Raw genomic sequence first — 26,287 nt, forward strand, 5'->3', positions numbered from 1 at the left:
AAGCATTTATCTTGCAGCTTCAGATTGTTGCTAGAATATGGTTGGTACATTGAGCTATTACTTTCTATGATTGTGATCACATTTCTTACACAACTTAATTCATAAGGAAAGAAGAACAATGCAAGCGAAACGAAGTGTTCATTTGCATATTTTCAGTTCTTCTTTCATTGCATCTATTCACTAATTATAATTTGTAATGAAAATTGGACTGTGAATTTGCAAAGCTCGTCTTCAGACTTGCTGTTGGTATACTGATCGACAATCTAATAAATCAGGACAGTCTGAGATGTGAAAAATTCTCTATGGATCTCTTACGTGCAACTTAAACAATAGAAATTGAAATGAATGAAATCACAGTGTGATGTTTCATTTAGGGGGAAAAAAACAAAAGAATATCCAGAAATGATCAGGCTGATGAAAATGGAATTAACACAGAGAAGAGTATAGGACTTGGAACATAATCAAACTGGGAAAACACTAAAATACAACAGCATAACATTGAAGGGATGCTTGGAGATGGGTATGATGAGATTCAAAGTGCTCGCGATTTTATAATGTCAAGGCTCATTTCGCTAGGATCTGTTGCTTGCAGTTCAACTTGAATTCCATCTAGTTCTCTCTTGAATCTGTCCTTTGAGCTTGCGTACACCATCTTCATTCTCACCTTTGATGTGTCGGGAGACCTAAAATCCATGTCAGTTTATCAGAAAAAGAGGATAACATAACATTGGTAATCACTACTTTATATCAGCCAAAACAATCATGAAAGTTTTGGACAATCCACCAACTCATAAACTAAGGCACTGTTGAAACTTGAAACTATTGATTGCACACTTCACAACGACGTCTATCACAACTATTGATAGCCATATTTTCCATGGTTGTGTGGGTAATCTGGAATTTCAGATGGAAATAAACAATTTCCTACAAGCATATTTCCCACTTATCCCAACTGAAATTTTATGGGGATTAGATCTTAGCTCAGTACATTTTGTGGCACAGTTGAAATTCCGTGGGATTTGTTATCAACATCCAACATCTAACACCAATTAAGTTGGATAATCTATACATGACACAAATTTAATTAACATTGATTGAGGATTGAAGAGAAGAGAAGATAAATTGTAGTGTACCAGGCAATGAAGAAAATCTTGCTTTTTTGGCAATTTTCACTAGTAATGAAGTCAAAATCAAAGACAGCATAGCGGCATTCATCTGCAGGTAGAGAGTTAGTGAAATCTTCGTAGCTTTCTTCGGGGTCTCCAAGCTTCTCCAAGACCACTTGTTGAGCGTCAATTTTGAAAATGATGAACCTGTAGCTTCTCTTTGCTTTTAGTTCCAAAAATTTCAGCTTACAGTCATCATGCACAGCCATTCCAGATGCAGCATTCGCCTGTCAAAACAGAAATTTCCGAGGGAAATTATGGTAACTACAAAACATGTTATAACAGGGGATGAAGAAATTACACTATTTGTACATGATTAAATTATTATTTTCTTGTATATATATATAGTACACGTTTTCGCTTCTTCGTGTATTTACTTAGCTTCCTCGTATGAGTAAAAATTTTAGCTGCGTTGAACTTTACCAATGGGGCTGATATAATTCAGTGAAGAAGGCATTCCCAAAGCCAAGCACCAAAATGTAGATTTTACTAGACGACATAAAAAAATAAAAAAAAACATTATATATAGTAATATGAAAGCATCATCAGCTCGTGAACAATTGAAATTGAGTGAAAGAGAGAAAGATACCATGATGTGGTGTTGCAATAGATGAGAAAGGTAAGGAATAAGGATCTCTGGAGAAATAGATAGAAAGACCGGTTTGCATATGCATGTTCAATGTATATAAAAGGGAAGAGAGAGGATTGTGGAGAATATTGAGGGACTTGAATAAAAGGGTTGACAATTTTGGCATGTCATGTCCACCACGTCTACTCTTTTTCTTTCCCCAATGTCATGCCATCACACTTCCAACGATCGTGCCACGGACTTCCCCCACCGACTCTCACATCCAATGCACTTTAAGGATTGGACGTGGTTTAGCGACGGATCATCAAGTGATTAGCCAGTTCAATTCATTTTTTCATTAGATGATCGAATTGACTCTGTTCGACCTATCTTGACTATTTAGACAATGCTATCGTTGTAAGCAATTTCTCAAAGAATAGAGAGTGAATGACCCTTCAATCTAGATTGGTGATTCTATTCGATCGAACCAGCTATTGAAAGTCTTGCAAGCAACCTACACTAAGTTATAACAACAACAATAACACACCTAGTGAAATTCTACAAAGTGTAATCTAGGAAGATAGAGTGTACACAGACATTAACACTACGTACCTCGTGGAGATAGAGAGGTTGTTTTCGAAATACACTAACGTATAACCAAAGTCAAAATTTGAAGTTTATAAATTTAAAATTTGTAATCGAATTATAGCTCATTTATGACCTGTCACAAGCAGCCTCTCAAAGTCAATATATATATAGCCATTAATTTCAGGAGTAAAAACCATTTCACTTGAAATACTTCTCAAACCAATTTCAAATCAATATCTATTTAGAATAGTTGAAATACAGGCCTCAAAATGCTCTCAATCTATTCAAAACAAGATAAATGTCAAAAATACATCTGAACTATTCCTTTTTTTAGTTTCATATCTAAACTATTGAAAGTGAGAGTTTCATACCTAAACTATCACTTATTAGTTTGAGAAACACACATATTTCTTTAATTCCACTTTCATCATGTTTGTGTACTACATCTCTCTTTCATTTTAAAAAAAAATTGTCACATTACACTCCACATGGACAAAATATTTCACCTTAATAAAAATTAAATAAATTATTAGAATTACTTAAAATTAAAGATTAAAGTATTACTATCTCATGCCCCAAAACAATTATAAAATAAAATTTAAAATATTTTTCTTACCTCACTCCACCTCTTTCTCTCACCATAACTCCCCCCCCTCCCCCCAATTTTTTAATTTTATTTTTATTTATTAAATTGTTTTTATAAAAGTTAAATTATTATTTCATCTCCCTCCCACGTCCCCCCCTTTAAATAATAATTTAGATATTTTCATATTTTATTTTAAAATAAATTCTATCCCGCCCCACCTAACCCTCCACTTTTAATTTTTTTCTCGTTTTGTGTTAGATGTATACATATGATTTTAGGAAAGTATTTCATACTTGCCGCAAGACTTTTCTTAAAATAAGTTTTTTATTTCTGTTATATTCGATACGCAAGTAGGAAAAAATATTTTTCTAAAAATATATGTACATATCTAACACAAAATGAGAAAAATATAAAAAAAAAATATAAATTAAGAGAGGAGGGTTAGATGGGTTAGATATAATTTTATTTTTTAAAAAACTAAAAATATTAACATTTTCTAGGAAGGAGTGGGGGGGAGTGCGTGAGCAAAATATTTTAAATTTTATTTTTTAAAAAAATATTTCTTTTTTCAAAAAGTAATTTCTTTTTTTGAGGTAGAAATATTTTAGTCTTTAAATTTTAACTAATATCAATAGTTTATTTAATTTTTTTCAAGATGGAATATTTTATCCATGTGGCAAGCTTTTTTCAAAAAATAGAAAGAGTGTATTACACACACCACTGAGGTGAGTTTAGGTATGAAACTCACACTTCCAATAGTTTAGGTATGAAACTCAAAAAAGAGGAATAATTTAGGTGTATTTTTTACACTTATCTCTATTAAAAATATACTCTACACATGAATATGAGTCTATTAATACGCATATCTTGGCATAAAAATTTGGGTCAAATTTGGGTAAAAAAGTCAATTCTCAAAATTTAATGAGGAAACCGAAAAATTCTTTCAAAATCATTTTATCCATAAGATAAGGAACTCAAATATGAAATTTCTACGTAAACAGAGTTCAAATTTGATCTCAAATCATCAATTTACACTTTCTAAAACTTTTTGAGGGAAAAGTCTCAAAAATTCATTTCTTTCACGCGATAATTCGATGAAATAAATAAAGAATCATTGGGAAATTATCAAAAGGAGGCTAAGAAACTAACCCCCACGAAGAGTCTTTGAATATCCCACAAAAATCACCTAAACCCGAGCTCTAAAACTCACAAAAATAGATAATGAAACTTAACTTTGAAATGGAGAATAAATATTTGATCCCATGTCCTTAATTATGTCTTCGCGGATGTGACGCTATATCACGAATGCCATCCTCCCCCAACCGGAACCCATAGCGATCAAGGGGTCCTTCTCGCGAATGCGGAGAAAGGACTTGGATCCGACCCAAGAAATCTCTTTGCAAACGCAAAGCCAAGGCAGTCCCTTCATCGCAAACGTGAAGGATGTCTCACGATTGCGTAGAAGGGTATCCGACACCTGATGCCAACAATTTCAAACTCAACCAAAAACCTAGAATAGTCCCCTGAAATGCATTCGGAATCCCCCCCCCCCCCCCAACACAAATCAATAGCGCAAATCAGTCATAAAACATATTCTGGATATGTTGAAATTGTAAAAAACCATTCCAAGATTGTTTAGATCAAATATTGACCGAGGTCAACTAGAAATTTAAGAAAACTTTAAAATCCAACGAAATGATCAAAACACCCTCAAAAGCCTCGAAAATCAAAAACCTCCACTTAGGCCAAAAATCACCCTTCGTACCTAGTGAAATCATCAAAACTCGAATCTGACCTTGCCAACACCAAATATTGACTTTGGTCAAATTTTTAAAACTCAAAAACTCCAATAAAACTAATTTGATCAGTTGGGGAATCAAACCACACATCCCCGCAAGTGATAAATATTAAACACCAATTCAAAGATATGGGGAGGGAGAAAAGGTAAGCAAAAATCACGAAACGACCTTGAGAGTCGTAACATTTATCCTACCCGTACCCTAGCCAACATTATAAATCGTTGAAGTCTTATTTGATTCTATTCAAGCATGCTTAAATTAGTAAATATGTACATAATAGGCAAACATATGATTCTTTGTGCATACATGAACATTCTTTTGTGAGCGTTAGAGATTATTCTTTGATGTTAAGTCCTTTTATATTTGATTCTTTGATTTGAGTGTGTGGACTATTTCTTCTTGTGAGAGCAATTTATTTCATGATACACAGATGATATGATTACCTTTCTTGGATAGAGTAGATGAGCGAGCTTAAATTTGATTAGTTAAAGTCTGTCTCTAAATTGGTTGGAGGTTAGAAGTTTGTTGTTTGATTGGATTGTTTTGTATATCTTGCACGATGATCATGAAGTGTACTTGATGTTGTGAGTTGGTATAAGGCCTAACTGTTAGTATCAACTAAAATGGCATTGTTCCCAAGTTTGATTTATTAAGATAAGTTTTTATACTTGCTAGAGGACGAGCAAGAATCCAAGTGTGATCCACTTAAGTAATTCAAAATTGTAATCATGAATACAATAAGAAATCGATACATTTCGATTGTACAATATATCCCTGATTGCTAAGTTCAATTATAGAATTTTACAATATTATCCCGAAGCCTTACTTACATAACAAAGTCTATAACATTGTCATGAATTTTCAATTATAAAACTATCCTGACAAATAATCAAATATATGTTCGATTCAATTTGTTCAAACGTGACGCTTTGGACGCATTTCAATTTGAAGGGCAAAGCTTGATAGTCTTAACTGAAAACATATATACAAGGAAAGTAAGTTCATATCAATCTTACAAATCACCCAATTTTAACCTCTTTAGACCAGACTAACTATGGGCAATCCATGTTCTCATCACATATGGGAAAAACACACGGTTCGTGATTTAATCAATCAATATAAGATGTCAACATATATGCATTGATAGGACAATGCAATATGAGCAAATAAAATAGGAAGGCAATTTTAGGTAGTCAAGGATATATAAAAGGAGACAGCTACTACAAGAAAATAATTAAGAAGATGGGTATCAAACGTCCCTTTAAAAGCTCAAGGGTCGTTTAATTCGTGGATTATTTATGAAATAAATTACTCCACCTGTCTCAATTTGTATGACACAATTAAAATTTTGAAATTCAAACTTTTAAACTTTAATCGTCAATTCAAACATGAAAGTTTTAAGTTTATTGAAATAAAAAAAATTATATTTGAAAACTACATAAAAAAATATTATAAATGAGAAAAAATTAATAACTCAATATATTTAAAAGGAATATAACAAAATTTTGAAACAAAAAATAAAACTTGATTGGCTTTCAAAATTCTAACGAGACACATAACTTGAAATGGAGGGAGTAATATACATGTTTCATCCATTATTGTATAAGTTACTAAACATTAATGGATCATTTGGCTTGCGGAATAAGAAATAACAATTCAGAAATAAAATACGAGATTATTTTATTTAAATTCGGTTGAATTTTTGGTTCCTAAATTAACAATCTCAAGATTACTTGTCACGACCCTAACCCACCGTGACTGGCACCCACAATACCTATTCCAGTGGGAGAACCATTCTAACATTCCAACAACAATAATCGCAATATGTACACAAGCTTAAAGATGCGGAAGCATATTTAAATCAAAGACAAGTGCTGAGTTCCCATAAATTCAGAAAACTAACTAGTTATAACTTCAAATGTGCGGAATTAAACACTCCTAGGAACTGAAAGTCATCTTACCAAAACTCTAAACTAAAAAGTCTAAAACAGGAGTACAACTCCAAATAGAAACTAGTAAATAAATAGAAACATTGTCTGAACATCTGAGTCCCGAAAGAAGGACTGAGATTAATGGAAAAGTCTACGGCAACATGACAGGATATCTCACTCTTGGACGTTGAACAAACTTCTAATCTTCCAACTGAGGTCTCTCCGCAACCGGCTGAATATGCCCTGTACTCAACAAAAAGGCAGAACAAGAGTAGTATCAATAAACAAAAATAATAGTGTACTGGTAGGATCACGCGGTTAGCCATTAAGCAGATCATAGACAAGTAAATTTCACACAATAGGCATATATATATACAGAATAAGTCAACCATATCTCAATATCACAGCTCAATGTCTTCCACATGCTATAATTTCACACTAGGGACCTCTCAAGGGACCTACAAACAATCAACTTTATGGCGAAACATGACACCCAATCCAAATATGTGTTGAAACATGATACCTAATCCATATTATGTGTTGGAACATGAAACTCGATCCCAAGATATCACAATCACAAGAACATTCAATGTTTACAATATTTATACCACCAAGAATAGGTTCATCACAATAACAGACCAGCAAGTGATCATTTCACACATAATTTAGCATGTTTCCCTATTCATATACACACATGCATACCATGAAGCAATTTAACAAGTATATGAAACACATATGAGAAACTAAATTATCACCTACCTCAAATTCAAACTTTTAGAACTTTACAACGCAATAGCCTTACCTTTTCGAGTTTGTTCTTCTCATTCTTGGTTTGTAAACATTAAATACATATCAAGGATCAATACAATGGCCTAACTATCAAAAAATACAACACAATTTCATTCCCTAGGCCAAACCCATGATCCTAACCTTACCCTAGGGCTATTTTCCACCATAGGTTTTCGGTTCAACCCTCCCCCAATGATTATCACCCATATTTCTAGTTTCCACGAAACAAAGTATGAATTTAGGGAGTAAAAACCTTATCTTAAGCGTAAAAATCCATGGAAAATCAATAAAAATCTCCCTAGATCGCCTCTTGGGGTTTTAGAAACTGATTCTTGCAGAAAAGACTGTTTCTGATATTTTTCACAATTTAAGTCGTGACTGTTCCACTCTAGTAGGACAGATCCCGCTCTAGCGGGATATGCGGGAACAGTGAGGTTGGATTTTGTGCTCCAAGCCCCCATTCCTCAACACACCCCTTCCAAAGATGCATTAAAATTATATCTTTCATGCCAAATTCAATTTCGAGAGTTTTACTCGCCCGAATGAAATTCCACGAAGCCGTAAATGCTCTATATCGTCTTGGCTATCAGCCTGTCCAATCAAATTATAAATTTTACCTCTCATAATTCACATGATCACCCTAGACTTCACGTGACTCAAAATTCGTCCAAGTCTGGCCTAGGCTCAAATTTTCCGAAGTTACTACCCGAAGTTTTCTGGCCCGAAATCTTTCCCCATTGGTATATCCCAAACAACGGGAGCAAGTCGTTACAATATACTATACTTGTAGAATTATATTTATATAACACTCAATGCAAGAGAATAATCTTGGATAAAACATCAAAATTGAGAAATATGAATTCTCCAAATCTCTTCTCCCAAAATCTAAGGAAAGAGTCAAGGTTAAAATTAAAAATAATTATTTTTTTATAAATAAAAAAAAGAATATATATATATATATCAACTTATCTAGTCTGTAAAATCAAATACATATTTTCTATTACCATCGTATATCCTATTTAATTAAGTAGGGTTGTTCATGGTTATGGTTAAAAAAATAAATTGAACCGTAATTTGAATTAAATTGATTAAAAAATTAATATTTAGTTTGGTTTTGTTAAGTTTAATTTTAAATTTTAAAAATCGATACTATTTTAGTTTAGTTTTGATTTTACTAAAAAAACTACAAAAATAGCCAAATCGAACTGAGAAATTATATATGTAAATTATATAATTATTTATATATTACTTATAAATAAAATATAAATATTTTATTAAATTTTAATTAACCTAAATCTTTAACTTTATTATTTTCTCAAGCCCAACACTTAAATTTTGGTATATAATCTTCTTGTACCCCCTCCGCTGGGTAGTTCCTCAATTGTTGAGCTTGAAAATTATTTTTTTTGCTATGAAGATTAGATCTTTTGGTCTTTGATGTATAATGACTTTAGTATTGCATAACTATATCACTTTGTTTGTATAATAATAACTCTAATATTGTTTAATTGAATTGTTGACCATATCAGATATGATTCCAAATATATGATATGATCCTAAAAGATCGGGAATAATATTCTGCTTTAACTTTGTAGAATCACACTCTTGATATTGTGCAAGATATGGTCTGATATTATTGCTAGAATCATGATTATATTTATGAGTCTTTGTATATAAATAATTGTTATGTTGAAAAATGGACAGGAGTTTAAAATTAATTTCATCTTTATAAGAAAAAATCAATTTTAGTAAAAGAAGAGTCGCCATTTAATTTTTTAAAGAAATTAAGAAAACTTAATTTAAAAGACCCTAATAGATTTAAGCCTTAAAAATTTAGAGAAAATGGTACGAGGTTCATATTACTATTTTAAGAAGGTTTTAGCACTTAAAATAGCCGCTAACATGTGGTTGTCAGACGATTTAAAAATTATTTAACTAACTTTGGAAAAATGTGTTTTTTAACGATAATCAAAGTATTAAAACATTTAGAAAAATTTATAAGAGAAATAAACTTGGTATAAAATAATTTAATGAAGGAGGAATAATTTAAATAAATTATTTAAATGATACAAAATCGATCATAAATATTATACCCAAGATAATGTTAGCTATTTAAATCATATACGCAAATTTGATATGTAATAGTAATAATAGTAGTAGTAGTAGTAGTAGTAGTAGTAGTAGTAGTAATAATGATAACAATAACAATAATAACGATGATAATAATAAAAATAATAATGACGACAATAACAACAAAAATAATAATAATAATAACAATTGCAATAACAATAATAATAAAAATAGTAAAATAAAATATATATACTACTACTACTACTAATAATAATAATAATAATAATAAGCAGTAAATAAAATATACTAATAATAATGATAATAATAACAACAAAAATAATAATAATAAGAATAATACTAATAATAATAATGATAATAATAGAAATAATAATAAGGATGATAACAATAAGTATACTAATAATGACGGTAATAACAAATAATAATAACATATAATAAATACAACAATAAGAACGATAATAATAGTAATAATAATAATATGATGAAATAGAAAAATAATAAGAACGATAATAATAGTAATAATAATAATAATAATAATAATAAAATAACAACAAATATAATAATAGTAATAACGATAATAACGATAATAACAGTAAATAATGATAATAATAATAATAACAAAGAAAATAATAATAATGATAATAAATAATTAATAATAATGACGAAGATAATAATAATAATAAGAAGAATAATAAAAATGATAATAATAATAAATAAAATAATAATAGTACTAATAATAATAATAATAATAATAAAAGAAAAAAATAATAATAATAATAATAGTAACTAAAAATACTATTAATACCAATACAACAACAATAATAATTATAATAATAATAATAATAATAATTTTTAAAAAATGATAACAATAACATTAATAATGATAATAATAACGATAAATAAAATACATTAATAACAATGATAATAAAAATGAAAATAATAACAATAATAATGATAATAGTACTAATACTAACAGTAAAATAAACATACTACTACTTCTATTAGTAATATTAATGATAAAATAGTAATAATAATAATAATAAAAATAATAGTAATAATAGTAAATAAAATATGCTACTACTACCACTACTATCACTACTACTAATAACAATAATAATAAACGGTAAAAAAATAATAATGATAATAATAATAACAGCAATAGTAACGATAATAACAACAATAATAATAATAGATAATAAAATACTGAAAATATAAATAAGCGGAATTGAGTCCGAGTGAAATCATCTTGTTTTGTTTGCTATTCAAGAAGTCTAGGATATCGTCTCCGTGTGGAGAAAATGATGATTTTATCGAGTCTTAAAGACTCAAATTTCTTAGAGTCCCAAATCAAGACTCCATTTTCGCTCCCAAAGTGTTCATGCAAATAAGAAGAGAATAACGCAATTAGGGAGATAACATTTTTAGGATAATATTTTGTCATAATGACAACAAAAAATAGAGGAACATGGAGTAAATATTACCTGTTGTGGGGCAGTGAACGGAGATGGCTTGGTCACGAATCTACTTTTGCTCTTTAAGTAAAATTGAATATAGTAGAGAGAAAACTAAAAAAAAATTAAAAAACAAATATGCAACTTTGTCTTTCAAAAAATTTGTCTCTCCTCCGTTTCTGTCTATACCCCCCTCCTTAAAGTGAGTATTCGGATATATATAGGAAAATAATAGGGAATTATGGATGATTAAAATAATACGGAGTGGGTAAATTAATAAAATAATGCAGAACGGGCAAAAAATATAAAATAATGCGGAACGGCGAAAAATATAAAATAATGTGGAATGAGCGGATAAATAAAATAATGCGGAATGACCAAAAATATAAAATAATACGAAATAGGCGAATAAATAAAATAATGCGAAACGAGCAACAATATAAAATAATGCGAAACGACGAAAAATATAAAATAATGCAAAATGGGTATTATTATATTATTATTATTTGAATAGATTATGGTATATATATATATATATATATAGTTTAGAGACAAGGGGTATGGACGGGTGCACGCGCTGATTATTTTATGAGTATAAGGAAATGGGGAGGGGACAAAACATGATAGATAGTTAATTAGTGTGTATATATATATATATATATATAGGGAAATGGGAAAGGGGGGGACAAAGCATGGGTAGATATATTTTTTATTTTTATTTTTTATTATTCATTTATTATTTTATTTTATTTTATTTTATTATTTTTAACTATTTTTAAAAAAAATGGATTAATGATTTTTATTTGTATTTCTTATACATTTATTTATTTAAGATTATTATTACATATTTTCGAAAAGAGGATAATATATATTATTTGCATAATGTAGTATTAATGTTGGAATTAAAATATTGTTAATATAATATTAATTATGTGTTATTTAGGGGGAAAATGAAAATGTAAAATTAATCAATTAATTTACGAAATAATTATTAGAAATAAATAAAATCTTTTTATGGGTCAATTTTAAATATTACTAAAAAAGGTAATAATTATACAAACTATATACATTATCTTAAAACAATAAAGATGACAAAATTATTTCAAAATAACTTGAAAAATATTTCGAGTTTTTATTTTATTTTATAAAATCTAATTATTTCAATTTATTTGAAGAGGCTAGAATTAAAATAAGATGAGTAAACGTCAATTAATTAACAAGTTTCTTAATTTTGACAAAGTAGAATAGTTAACTCAAGTTTAAACTAATTAACTTGAAATGTGAGTCTATTAATTAGGCCAAACTAATTAACAAAATATTTATATAAAAAAAATCTTTCTGAGATAATTTTTGAATAAATGATAAATATGTATATACTAATGTTCAAGAATTATTTAATATATATATATATGCCAAAATTATTTTTAAATAATAATAATATATACATATTTCGTTATTATATATATATTCTTTTAATTTTTATTTTTTTTACTTATTTTTATTTTTTAAATTATTACGTTGTGGAGGTTCAAAATTGGGTGTCAGCAGCTGTCCCTCTTTGATCGAAGACGATAAAAGAGTTTTTGGGCAAAGAAGTTGACGCACTATCCAATTTTGTCCTGATCATCAACGTTGAAATGAAGCTCAGAATATAAAAAAAGGGCAGCCCGGTGCACTTAAGCTCCCGCTATGCGCAGGGTAAGCTCAGAATATACAAGGTAAGAAATTTGTGAGAATTATGGCTGGACTTTTATTTCTGAGTTGCCTGCATATCTCAGATAGCATGAGAATCGAGCTGAGTGCAACTCTCAAGTTATGCCAGAATAAGGTGGAGTGAGTTGACAACACCATCAATCATAAAATTGTGTTGGTATTAGTGATTGAGGAAAATGTTGACAGAGGGCGGCCAAGGAAAAAGAATGAGATTGAACAAGTAAAAAATTATTAGAAAATGAGGTGAAGCAAAAGGCTACATAGTGATAATATAAAGATATATAAGTGGAATTAAAAACCTGAACTCGACAAAGTGCGAGAATATTGGGAAGAACAAAGTAAAGTCTAGCCCAAAAAATATCCCAGTATCAAGTTATGACGAGACTGGATTTTAAGACCCAAATTATGGAACATAGGTTGAGTAGAGTTCGAAAGTAGATTCATGACCATTGTTGGTGAGTTTGACCCTATCCCAGTTCACTGCTTAGAAATGGTTCCACGTTGTGCTAAAGCTTCTTTTTGTAGGCATCCACACATGTGGTTTATTTGAGAATTCATCCTCTTGGATGCTCTCGACAAACACTGAGACAAAATTCATTAGTACAAAATATAATTCAAATAAAGAGGTAGTGTCGTTACATGTCGGCACGTATTCATCTCTTGGAACATTTGACTTCAATTTTCTTTGATTTTATACTATAGATGATGGATAGATATGATGCAATATAATGATGATGATGTTCCATCAATAGGATGATAATGCTCCATGAATGATGATGATATTCCATTGATAGGAATGATGATGCTTTATCGCAAGGATGAAGACCCATTGATGTTCCATCGGTAAGATATAAATATGCGTGTTCATCGTTAGGATGAATAGAGATCCATCGGTATGATAATGATATTCCATTTGGTAAGATAAAGATATTTCATCGGTAGGATGTATGCTACTCCATTGATAGGATATAACTTAATGTTCCATCGGTAGGATATAAATATGTGCGTCCATCGGTAGGATGAATGAAGATCCATTGGTAGGATGATGATATTTTATCGGTAGGTTAATGATATTCCATCGGTAGGTTAATGATATTCCATCGGTAGGATGTATGTTACTCCATTGATAGGATATAGATTGATGTTCCATCGATAGGATATAAATATATGTATCCATCGGTAGGACGAATGAAGATCCATTAGTAGGATGATGATATTTCATCGGTAGGATAGTGATATTCCATCGGTAGGATGTATGTTACTCCATTGATAGGATATAGATTGATGTTCCATCGATAGGATATAAATATATGTATCCATTGGTAGGACGAATGAAGATCCATTGGTAGAATGATGATATTCCATCGGTAGGATGTATGTTACTCCATTGATAGGATATAGATTGATGTTCCATCGATGGTATATAAATATATGTGTCCATCGGTAGGACGAATGGAGATCTATTGGTAGGATGATGATATTCCATCGGTAGGATAATGATATTCCATCGATAGGATAATGATATTCCATATATAGGATATAGATTGATGTTCCATCGATAGGATATAAATATATGTGTCCATCGGTAGGACGAATGAAGATCCATTGGTAGAATGATGATATTCCATCGGTAGGATAATGATATTCCATCAGTAGGATAATGATATTCCATCGGTAGGATGTATGTTACTCAATTGATATGATATAGATTGATGTTCCATCGATAGGATATAAATATATGTGTCCATCGGTAGGATGAATGAAGATCCATTGGTAGGATGATGATATTCCATTGGTAGGATAATGATATTCCATTGGTAGGATGTGCGTTACTATGTTGGCAGGTCAACCTCCTCCGATTTTGACGTAGAGCAAACAATACGTATTTCATAAGTTGAGGTGATTTGTAATGTATTCCTCGGCTGCAAATTGCTTTCAATTTGATGTAATATCCAATGAGTTGATATGATGCGGTATGATGATAAATTAACATGATATGCAGATGGCCTTTCAGCAATGGCATGGTAATGGCCCTCTCGGCAATGAAATGATAAATGATGGCCCTCTCGGTAATGAATATGATAAATGATGGCCCTCTTGGCGATGATATTACCACCTTCGGTAATATAGTATGAGTAATAAAATATGAATGGCTCTCTTGGCAATGATATTACCACCTCTGAATCATAAAATATGAATGGCCCTCTTGGCAATGATTGTACCACCTCCGGTAATATAATACGAATAAAAAAATGAATGGACCTCTTGGCAAATAATATTACCACCTCCGATAATATAGTACGAGTAATCAAATATGAATGGCCCTCTTGGCAATAATATTACCACCTCCGATAATATAATATGAATAATAAAATATGAATGGCCCTCTCGGCAAATGATATTACCACCTTCGATAATATAATATGAATAAAATAACATCATCATATACGACGTCATACCATCGTATAAGACATCATATCATCATATACGGTATTATATCATCGTATATGGTATTATATCATCGCATACGGTATTATATCATCGTATACGGCTTTATATAATATGAGTAATATAATGTGGATGACCCTCTTGGCGAATGATATTACCACCTCCGGTAATAATACGAATAATAAAAATATGAATGCCTTCTTGACAATGATATTACCACCTCCGGTAATATAATATGAATAATATAATATCATCGTATACGGCATTATATTATTTTATACGGCATTGTATCATCGTATACGGCATTATATCATCCTATGCGGCTTATGCATGCCCATTAGACGTCTTTGAGGATGGAGAATATAATTTGACGTCATTATGGACGCTTGCATTGAAAGTAGCTCCTTTGCGTTTTTGAAGTGCCTGGTCACTTTAACATTAGTGTGTGAATATCATGCTCATTTTCGAACACTCTATATTCATGGTGGCTCATGGTTTGCTGGAGATTTGAATGAGGCATTGTTGTTCATTTTTTGAACGTCTCCTTTCGTCTGATGAATCCTAGTGACAAAATTATCACTTTGAAAACTCTTTGTTCTTTTAACTCCTTTATATTCGTTGAAAGGAGGGATATGGTGATATTTTATAAATCTGCATCCACAGAAAAATAGTTACTTTTGAACGAATTAATCTGTGTTGAATTCTCCACTTGTTTCCTCCTTGTCATGCTATCTTAGATCGCTAGCTCTAATTCCCCACTTCTCGATAGATATAAGACTAAAATATATTCATGCAAAATGTTTAATGTATCAAAAATTTTAAGAAAGATGAGTTTTTGAAAATCAATTTAGAAAGGGTCACTGCCAGATGTCATGCCACACATAGCTTAAATGAACGTCCTTGATTCGAAGCTTTGAGCAGGCTTTGATATCTTGTTCACAAAATTTTTGAGGATTCTTGAGAAATTATGACATAGCTAGAAAGTTTTGTAGTTGACTCTGAACTCTGATGGTGCTAGAGATTATTGAGGTTGACATTGACCTTCAAACAATGTCTGGGATCATTGTAATATCCCCTAAAAACGTTGTATACGATGTTTCAATTTTTGCCTAAACATGATACAGCCTCTGTATTTTGGTCATAACTTTTCATAGAAATATCCAAATTGAGTGATTCAAATTTCTGAGTAACCACAAGATCATTACCTACAACTTTTATGAAGACCATATTTTAATATTCGGAGGTTAAGTAGGTCAAATAAATTAATCTTTGTAAGGTAGGATGCTGTTACGGAAATGAGTGTTTATAGAAGAAAAATCATATCTCACTGTAGGTTTATCCAAATTGGTTGATTCTTGAACGATATGAAACTAGACTTCCATATCTACAATTCTTATGAAGACACCAAATCCTAATAAGGAATTTATCTTATTCAAACGCAGCTTCCAAAAAGAATATTCTGTCAAAGATAACTCATTTCACCTACCATAGAAAGATCTAGATACATTTGACATCACTCATGACATAAATTGTCATCCATTTAACATCATCCATGACATCAATATATTCCACTAAATTTTCAGATTTTTATTTATAATTATTTTATTTATTGTTAGGTCATCTTTCCCACCTATAAATACCCACCTTATTTCCTCATTTTATTCATCAAGCTTTCTCAAGCAAATCTTCTCTCTATACACATTCTCAAATATAGTTTTAGTTCTTAGTAGTGAAGAAATACTATTCCGGTGATTCATATATTCCGGGTAGTACACAAAACGTTCCGGCAAGGAGAGAAGCTAGGACTCAAGAGTGTTCATTAAGTCTTTCGGTACCAACTAAAGCTTCGGTTTCCAGGTATGTAAGGTTTTAATGAGAGTATTCCTTCCACTCTCATGTCTAATAAATTATATAATAAATTATGTTTATTTTCTTTAAGCTTTACTCTAAGTTATGTGGGTGTTTATCCATGGGTTCTTCCACCCATGTAGTCCAAAAACTCTTTCAATTAAATATCTTGATTTCAAGTAATATTTTCTTATGTTAATTCTTAATTTTACTTAATAGTATGAATCATGGTTAAACTAATGATTATTGCTCTATTTTGATGCAACATAATTTCATATGTATGAATTGATGGTTTACAAGTAATTCTTTTATTTAAAGGTTCTTGAAATTCATGGTGGGTTGTTTAAAGCATGATTTTTAATTAATGAATTTTAAAGTATTTATGTATATTTATTTACATACATATTTGCAAGTTGAAGTGATTTGATCCCACCTAGTTTTACTATGTTTTTAATAAAGTTTTACTTGAAAGCTTTGACTCCAAATAAATGTTTATGAAAACAATATCTATGATCAAAAAGGGAGTCTTATGAAATGAAAGAATGATGAAATGATATGAATGATGGATTCTTTATGCAATAAGGACAATTCTTGCATATTTGAATTATCAAATGTTTTAATGAGCTATTCTACCGAATATGATGTTTGAATTCTCAAGTTATATGCTATGAATATTTTAAAGTATTAAACTATTCCGTGGGATTGACTTAGCACCGAATGAGGCATTGAGGTGGGATTCGGTAAGGGAATCCTAGTAGCAACCCCTTGTCTCATTAACTATGTGCCAACATAGGAGCCCTTGTAGGCTTAGGCTAATGGATCCATAAATAGCCCTTAAAGTTAAAGTTAAAGTAATGAATGAAATTGACGGAGTTCTACCTGGCAAGTAGTCTCCCCGGCCAACGTAGGGGGTTATGTTGGATTCCATGTAATAGCTCGCATGGTCTTAAATGTCGGTTATGGTTAGCTTCCCACAAAATGAATGTTTTAAAGGATATCCATATGATTTATTATGCATGTATTACATTATGTTCCATATTACATAAATGTTATAATATTTTCTCAATGTTCATGCATCCTTACATACTTAGTACATTTAAAGTACTAACGCATACTCTTTTGCCTACATGATATCACCATGTAGGGATTGGTGCTCCTCCTCATTCTCCTCCACGTGGCTAGTTGATATTCCATTAAAGACTACTTTTGGTGAGTTCCCATGTTCCGGGAACAATACTCCTTTTTCTTTCTAGCTTATGATATGTTAAGATATTTTATTATGACATTTCTTTTATTATGATTGAGGGTGAGCTAGGAACTTGTCTTAGCCCCATTAAATCTAATAGTTAGAGGTATTGTTGGACATATGTAAGTTGAAGATTTATTATTATGATTTCCGCTTGTCTATTTATCATCATTACCTATGAAAGGCTAAAAGAATGCTAAGAGGCTTGTTTGAGGTACTTTCAGGTTCCTCATTCGCCATGTCACGTCTAGGCCCTAGGCTTGGGTCGTGACAATCATTTGAGGCCAACATCAAACTTTGAAGTTGAGTAAAACCTTCTGATGATATTAGATAAAAATTTTGAGGTTATCCTCAAAAATTTCTGTCCTAGTTAGATGTCTTGGTAAATATCAAACTACCAATACGAGAACTGTAGAATTTTTGAGATCCTATCAAAAATTATGTACCAGTTACTTTTTGATGCACTTAGTCTTGTCTTCTTTTGTAAAAAGATCTTCCTTGAAATTTTTGAGTCCCTCTCAAAAAATTTGTCCCAGTTTCTATTATAAATAGAGAACTTACGAGAGATATGATCGAACCGTTGTGGCACCTATGTATCCCATTGAGGCAGGAATCAGGTCAAACGTAGTTTCCCGCTTGGGAGATAACTTAGGAATAGCGAATTTTAATAGAAAAATGACTAAGGCCGATATAGGCCGCCTACGTATCTCATTCTTGAGAATTCAGGCCAGACGTAGTTCAAACACCAAAAGAGGATATCGCAAATAGATAAAGGGGTGACCGAAGCCGACATAGGCCGCCTACGTATCTCATTCTTGAGAATTCAGGTCAGACATAGTTCATTTCAAAATGGGAGGGTTAATTTAAAACAACAAACATAGAAACGATTACAATTAAATGACACAATTATAAGGAAAGATACAAAAGAAAATTCTAGATCTTCAAACAAAGTATCTCTTGACAATATTTGAGTTGATCGACAACTTGTAAGAGACAAATCAGTGTGTAACCGTGGTATAACATCACATGAACGTATCGATGTATTGTCAAAGAAAATTGATGCATCTTCTGAGTCTTTGTCAAATGGACATGAATTCTGGTTTCTTTGACACATTTGTCATCTGCCAGATTAACGATTTCAGTCTCATTACATTCTTCGAGCTCATCATTCACTTCATTTTGCTCATTCAGCTTGTAACATGACATGATATTGATAGGTTTTAAATTATTTTCACTGAAATAAATAAATAAAGATCGTTAGATAACGCAAGAAAAGTATTTAAAATAAATTTTCGCAATAAAGAGGTCTTTCATTTGAAATAAAGAAATAAAACTTTGGCCATGGTCATGGACCAATTTGTTTTTTTCAAAATATTACGAGGGGAATTAAAGCATAATAACGCAAAAGTGACATAAAGGGTGGGTATCCAGACTACCCCCGACTTTTCAAAAATAACATAAAATTCGTCTTTATCTATCAAGATGAGCGAGGAACCAAGAGCGGATTGTAGGTCCAATTAGGCACTTGCTCTTTTGGCTTGGCATCTCGTATGCCTGACATCTCGATCATCACAGCATCACTGACTCCTTTTTCCAGACCAACATTATTGGTAGACTTTCGCACCAAAAATGACTGATGCATATGAGGAAAAGGCTTTTCAATATTGTCAGGTTTAACTGGGACTATCGGCTTATCTATATTCCAATCTTTTCCAACTTTAATCATGTTACTAGTCACCCCTCCATGATTAGGCAGGGGGTTATTATTGATATTGAATAAAACTGAGGAACTAGTTTGGATAGCCACACGGATAATCCTTCCGGTCTTAAAACCGTCTTCGATGGTCTCACCAATTTTGACTACCTCAGCAAATTTTGCTCCTACGAGCAATAACATCTTGTCATAGTACTCAGGCTCTTGATTGCGTACAAAGACTTCAATAATCTCCTTTTCAGTCATGGGAGGTCTCACTCTGGCAGCCTCTTTCCTCCAACAATAGGCATACTCTCGATAGCTTTCAGTAGACTTTTGTTTGATTTTCTCTAAAGAATAATGATCGGGAACGATCTCCATATTGTAAGAAAATCATTCGATGAAATATTTAGCCAAAGCATTCCAATTTGGCCACTGTTTCATCTCTTGAGAAGTAAACTATTCCAAGGCCTCTCCGCTTAAGCTTCGGCTAAAGAGTCGCATTAATAACGCCTCGTTCTTCCCAACTCTTACGAGTTGATCACAATATGCTCTCAAATGAGCCAAAGGATTCACGGTTCTACCGAAAGTATCAAATTTAGGTACTTTAAACCCTTCTAGAAGGTTCAGATCTGGATGGATACACAGATCTTCATAATTCAAACCAACAACATCCGGGGTACAATGAAACTCCTTCATAGCTTTTACAATTTCCTCTTTCATGCTCTGCTTAGTTATTTCCTCTTTCGTTCTCCACTCCCTTTCTTGTTCCTCATAGTGATCAAGTTGGGAACCATTGGTATAGGGCTCATTTGGGATTGGGATTTGGAAAGCTGTCTTTTGAGGCAAGGGAGAAATAATGGGAGGGTTTGGTGTATTTTGAGGGACTTGGTAATTTTGGGGGAATGTTTGACGGTTAGTATGCTGATTTTGATGATGGGAAAAGGTCTGTGGATTGTTAATATTTTGGTTTTGTGGGGGAGGACAGGCTTGAGGGTTGGTGTTTTGTGGGGGAGAAAAGCTTTGGGGATTAGTATTTTGAGGGTGAGGTGGTGCTTGGTAGGAAGCGGAAGCATAATGAGGGTTGGAGGCAGTGAGATCAACGATGAAGGCATTTTTAGCGGGGTTTGAGGATGGGTTTTGAACGTGTTCTGTACTTGAATTCGAAGAAGGGAAATGAATTTGAGGCCTTCCATCGCCTGGAATAGGCGTGTTGGCGGCTATAGTCAGGTTTGATAATTCTCGATTTTTTTGTATCTCAACTCTTATCTCAGCGATTTGTTGCACTAACTGTGCAATCAGCTTATTTTGTTCAGCGATGACAGGGTCTGTCACAACAATATCAGTCAACCCATTGTCCCCATTATTTCCAGACATCTTTCTTTTCCTATTATCGAATTTTGATCGAGAAAGGAGTCTTTAGGCACTTTAGATCTCGTGAAGTATGGATGCTCGGCCAGATTATCAACACAGATCAATTCTAAATACCTGCACAGAAAATAACTCAAAAGGCAAATATGTCAGTCTGCATTCATAAGAGATAATGCAAAATATCATACCGAAAAGGATAAACACATAAGAGTTGCTTTGTTTGAAGACAAGATAACCCACGAGTATTGAAAATGACAAAATAGACAGGAATTTGCCTATTGATTTTAGGATTTAGTGTATCGAGAAATATGACTTGCGTTGAATCAAGATCTTCTTGTCTCTTTCACGATTGTATCTATTGATGTTGGTATCTTTGTAAAATATGAAGGGAGAAAGCAAGCTTTTAAAGATAGAAGTCAAACCTCGAAAGGTTGCCTACGTATCCCAAGAAAGAGATGTCAGGCCCTATGTAGTTTGACTAGCTCCGACAAATCAACTATTTTTGAGAGGAGAGAGTAAGTTTAGAACTTGAAAGTGAAATTTAAATTTTGTAGAGAAACTAAAGACTCTAAGAGAATTTGGCCGCACTTTGGATAGTGACTTGATATTTGAGCTTTGGGAATATAAATATATATATATATATTTAAAAGAGTGGGCTAGAATGTCTTCAAGTAAAGCGATACATTCATTCAAACAGTTATAGCATATAACAGATAAACAATTATTGCGTGTCCTAAACAGATATGTGACCCTTTTGTGCCAAGGGTAAGCCTAACGATTTGAAGAATGCATAACACCATTTGAAATATTTCATTGCCCAAAAGTTATATTTATACAAATATTATAAATAAACTGAATGAGAATACATAATGGGAAAAAAGGATACAAATAATAAGTCCCACGCATGAGTACATTCCTAACTAAACCTTCGTAAAAAATCTTTCATTTTTGACTTCTTGACATCTCCAAAAATCAACCTCTTTTGGATAGAATAACAACTTGTGAAGATTATTATTTATTATTTTTTTTGACTAAGCTAATAAAATAAACTTCCAACCCGAGGGACAATGTTTGTCAAATGGCGTATACATCCTTCAAAATAAATCACATAAGAATGATAGTCCGTTTAAGCCGAAGGCCATTTTGGACTCAAGGTGGTCTTTCTAATGGGCCCAATACGTCTTGGATATTGGGTCGTCTTAGGCAAATGCACTAAATTAGGATTTGATTTTGCTCTACGCTAGGTGAACTAAGAGTGGGCTTTATTTCAGTATATTGGTGACCCAAGCGGACAACTCGGGCTGGAAGAAGTTAGCGACCGTTGATCATCTAGTGGCCAACTCATTTCGCCAGGGTACCCCCTAAGAACATTTGGATTCAATGGTTGCGACCCGCATAACCATCATATAAGTAAAAAATAAAAAATGTCAATTGGCGGAATTATGCTAAATATGCGATGACAGTTCAATATTCGTAATTATAAACATATAAGGTGCAAATAAAGAAAGCAAATTATGATTTAATCATTTAAGGAGCAAATAGAGAAAGTAAATTACTAGTTATTACATTCTCGAATAGTTAATCAAGTAGGTTAGTCAAATATAATGATTAGAAGCTAATTAGTCCCCAGCAGAGTCGTCATTTCTGTTATGTTGAAAAATGGAGAGGAGTTTAAAATTAATTTCATCTTTATAAGAAAAAAATAATTTTAGTAAAAGAAGAGTCGTCATTTAATTTTTTAAAGAAATTAAGAAAACTTAATTTAAAAGACCCTAATAGATTTAAGCCTTAAAAATTTAGAGAAAATGGTACGAGGTTCATATTACTATTTTAAGAAGGTTTTAGCACTTAAAATAGCCGCTAACATGTGGTTGTCCGACGATTTAAAAATTATTTAACTAACTTTGGAAAAATGTGTTTTTAACGATAATCAAAGTATTAAAACATTTAGAAAAATTTATAAGAGAAATAAACTTGGTATAAAATAATTTAATGAAGGAGGAATAATTTAAATAAATTATTTAAATGATACAAAATCGATCATAAATATTATACCCAAGATAATGTTAGTTATTTAAATCATATACGCAAATTTGATATGTAATAGTAATAATAGTAGTAGTAGTAGTAGTAGTAGTAGTAGTAATAATGATAACAATAACAATAATAACGATGATAATAATAAAAATAATAATGACGACAATAACAACAAAAATAATAATAATAATAACAATTGCAATAACAATAATAATAAAAATAGTAAAATAAAATATATATACTACTACTACTACTAATAATAATAATAATAATAAGCAGTAAATAAAATATACTAATAATAATGATAATAATAACAACAAAAATAATAATAATAATAATAATAATAATAAATAATATACTAATAATAATAATGATAATAATAGCAATAATAATAAGGATGACAACAATAACCATAGTAATAATGACGGTAATAATAAATAATAATAACATATAATAAATAAAGAAAGAAAATATGATGAAATAGTAAAATAATAAGAACGATAATAATAGTAATAATAATAATAATAATAAAATAACAACAAATATAATAATAGTAATAACGATAATAACAGTAAATAATGATGATAATAATAATAATAATAATAATAACAAAGAAAATAATAATAATGATAATAAATAATTAATAATAATGACAAAGATAATAATAATAAGAAGAAGAAGAAGAAGATTAAAATGATAATAATAATAAATAAAATAATAATAGTACTAATAATAATAATAATGATAGAGAAAATAATAATAATAATAATAATAATAATAATAACTAAAAATACTATTAATACCAATACAACAACAATAATAATTATAATAATAATAATTTTTAAAAAATGATAACAATAACATTAATAATGATAATAATAACGATAAATAAAATACATTAATAATAATGATAATAAAAACGAAAATAATAACAATAATAATGATAATAGTACTAATACTAACAGTAAAATAAACATACTACTACTTCTATTAGTAATATTAATGAAAAAATAGTCATAATAATAATAATAAAAATAATAGTAATAATAGTAAATAAAATATGTTACTACTACCACTACTATCACTACTACTAATAACAATAATAATAAACGGTAAAAAAATAATAATGATAATAATAACAACATCAATAATAACGATAATAACAACAATAATAAAAGATAATAAAATGTTGAAAATATAAATAAGCGGAATTGAGTCCGAGCGAGATCATCTTATTTTGTTTGCTATTCAAGAAGTCTAGGATATCGTCTCCGTGTAGAGAAAATGATGATTTTATCGAGTCTTAAAGACTCAAATTTCTTAGAGTTCCAAATCAAGACTCCATTTTCGCTCTCAAAGTGTTCATGCAAATAAGAAGAGAATAACGAAATTAGGGAGATAACATTTTTAGGATAATATTTTGTCATAATGACAACGAAAAATAGAGGAACATGGAGTAAATATTACCTATTGTGGGGCAGTGAACGGAGATGGCTTGGTCACGAATCTACTTTTGCTCTTTAAGTAAAATTGAATATAGCAGAGAGAAAACTAAAAAAAAATTAAAAAACAATATGCAACTTTGTCTTTCAAAAAATTTGTCTCTCCTCCGTTTTTGTCTATACCCCCCTCCTTAGAGTGAGTATTCGGATATATATAGGAAAATAATAGGGAATTATGGATGATTAAAATAATACGGAGTGGGTAATTAATAAAATAATACGGAACGGGCAAAAAATATAAAATAATGCGGAACGGCGAAAAATATAAAATAATGTGGAATGGGCGGATAAATAAAATAATGCGGAACGGCCAAAAATATAAAATAATACGGAATAGGCGGATAAATAAAATAATGCGAAACGAGCAACAATATAAAATAATGCGGAACGACGAAAAATATAAAATAATGCGGAATGGGTATTATTATATTATTATTTTTTGAATAGATTATGGTAGATGAGTATGTATATATATATATATATATATATATAAGCTGGAAATTATTTGTTTATTTTATTTATTTCGGATGAATATAATATAATATATATATATATATATATATATATATATATATATATATATATATAGTTTAGAGACAAGGGGTATGGACGGGTGCACGCGGTGATTATTTTATGAGTATAGGGAAATGGGGAGGGGACAAAACATGATAGATAGTTAATTAGTATATATATATATATATATATGGAAATGGGAAAGGGGGGACAAAGCATGGGTAGATATATTTTTTATTTTTATTTTTTATTATTCATTTATTATTTTATTTTATTTTATTTTATTTTCTATTATTATTTTCTATTATTTTTTTAAAAAAATGGATTAATGATTTTTATTTGTATTTCTTATACATTTATTTATTTAAGATTATTATTACATATTTTCGAAAAGAGGATAATATATATTATTTGCATAATGTAGTATTAATGTTGGAATTAAAATATTGTTAATATAATATTAATTATGTGTTATTTAGGGGGAAAATGAAAATGTAAAATTAATCAATTAATTTACGAAATAATTATTAGAAATAAATAAAATCTTTTTATGGGTCAATTTTAAATATTACTAAAAAAGGTAATAATTATACAAACTATATACATTATCTTAAAACAATAAAGATGACAAAATTATTTCAAAATAACTTGAAAAATATTTCGAGTTTTTATTTTATTTTATAAAATCTAATTATTTCAATTTATTTGAAGAGGCTAGAATTAAAATAAGATGAGTAAACGTCAATTAATTAACAAGTTTCTTAATTTTGACAAAGTAGAATAGTTAACTCAAGTTTAAACTAATTAACTTGAAATGTGAGTCTATTAATTAGGCCAAACTAATTAACAAAATATTTATATAAAAAAAATCTTTCTGAGATAATTTTTGAATAAATGATAAATATGTATATACTAATGTTCAAGAATTATTTAATATATATATATATATG

At 30.4% G+C, this 26,287-nt stretch overlaps 1 protein-coding gene across 1 annotated transcript; it reads right to left on the reverse strand.

Annotated features, from left to right (window-relative positions):
* Positions 1 to 513: 513 nt before the first annotated feature.
* LOC129900484 (actin-depolymerizing factor 7) lies at positions 514 to 1,390 on the reverse strand. The gene is made up of 2 exons (XM_055975470.1): positions 1,134 to 1,390; positions 514 to 683 (listed from the first exon to the last, which is right to left on the reverse strand). Exons 1-2 carry the CDS (start codon positions 1,373 to 1,375, stop codon positions 533 to 535), a joined length of 393 nt encoding a protein of 130 aa, XP_055831445.1. The 5' UTR covers positions 1,376 to 1,390; the 3' UTR covers positions 514 to 532.
* Positions 1,391 to 26,287: the final 24,897 nt, after the last annotated feature.

The sequence above is a fragment of the Solanum dulcamara genome, chromosome 8 (assembly GCF_947179165.1).
Source record: "Solanum dulcamara chromosome 8, daSolDulc1.2, whole genome shotgun sequence".
Lineage (NCBI taxonomy): Eukaryota > Viridiplantae > Streptophyta > Magnoliopsida > Solanales > Solanaceae > Solanum > Solanum dulcamara.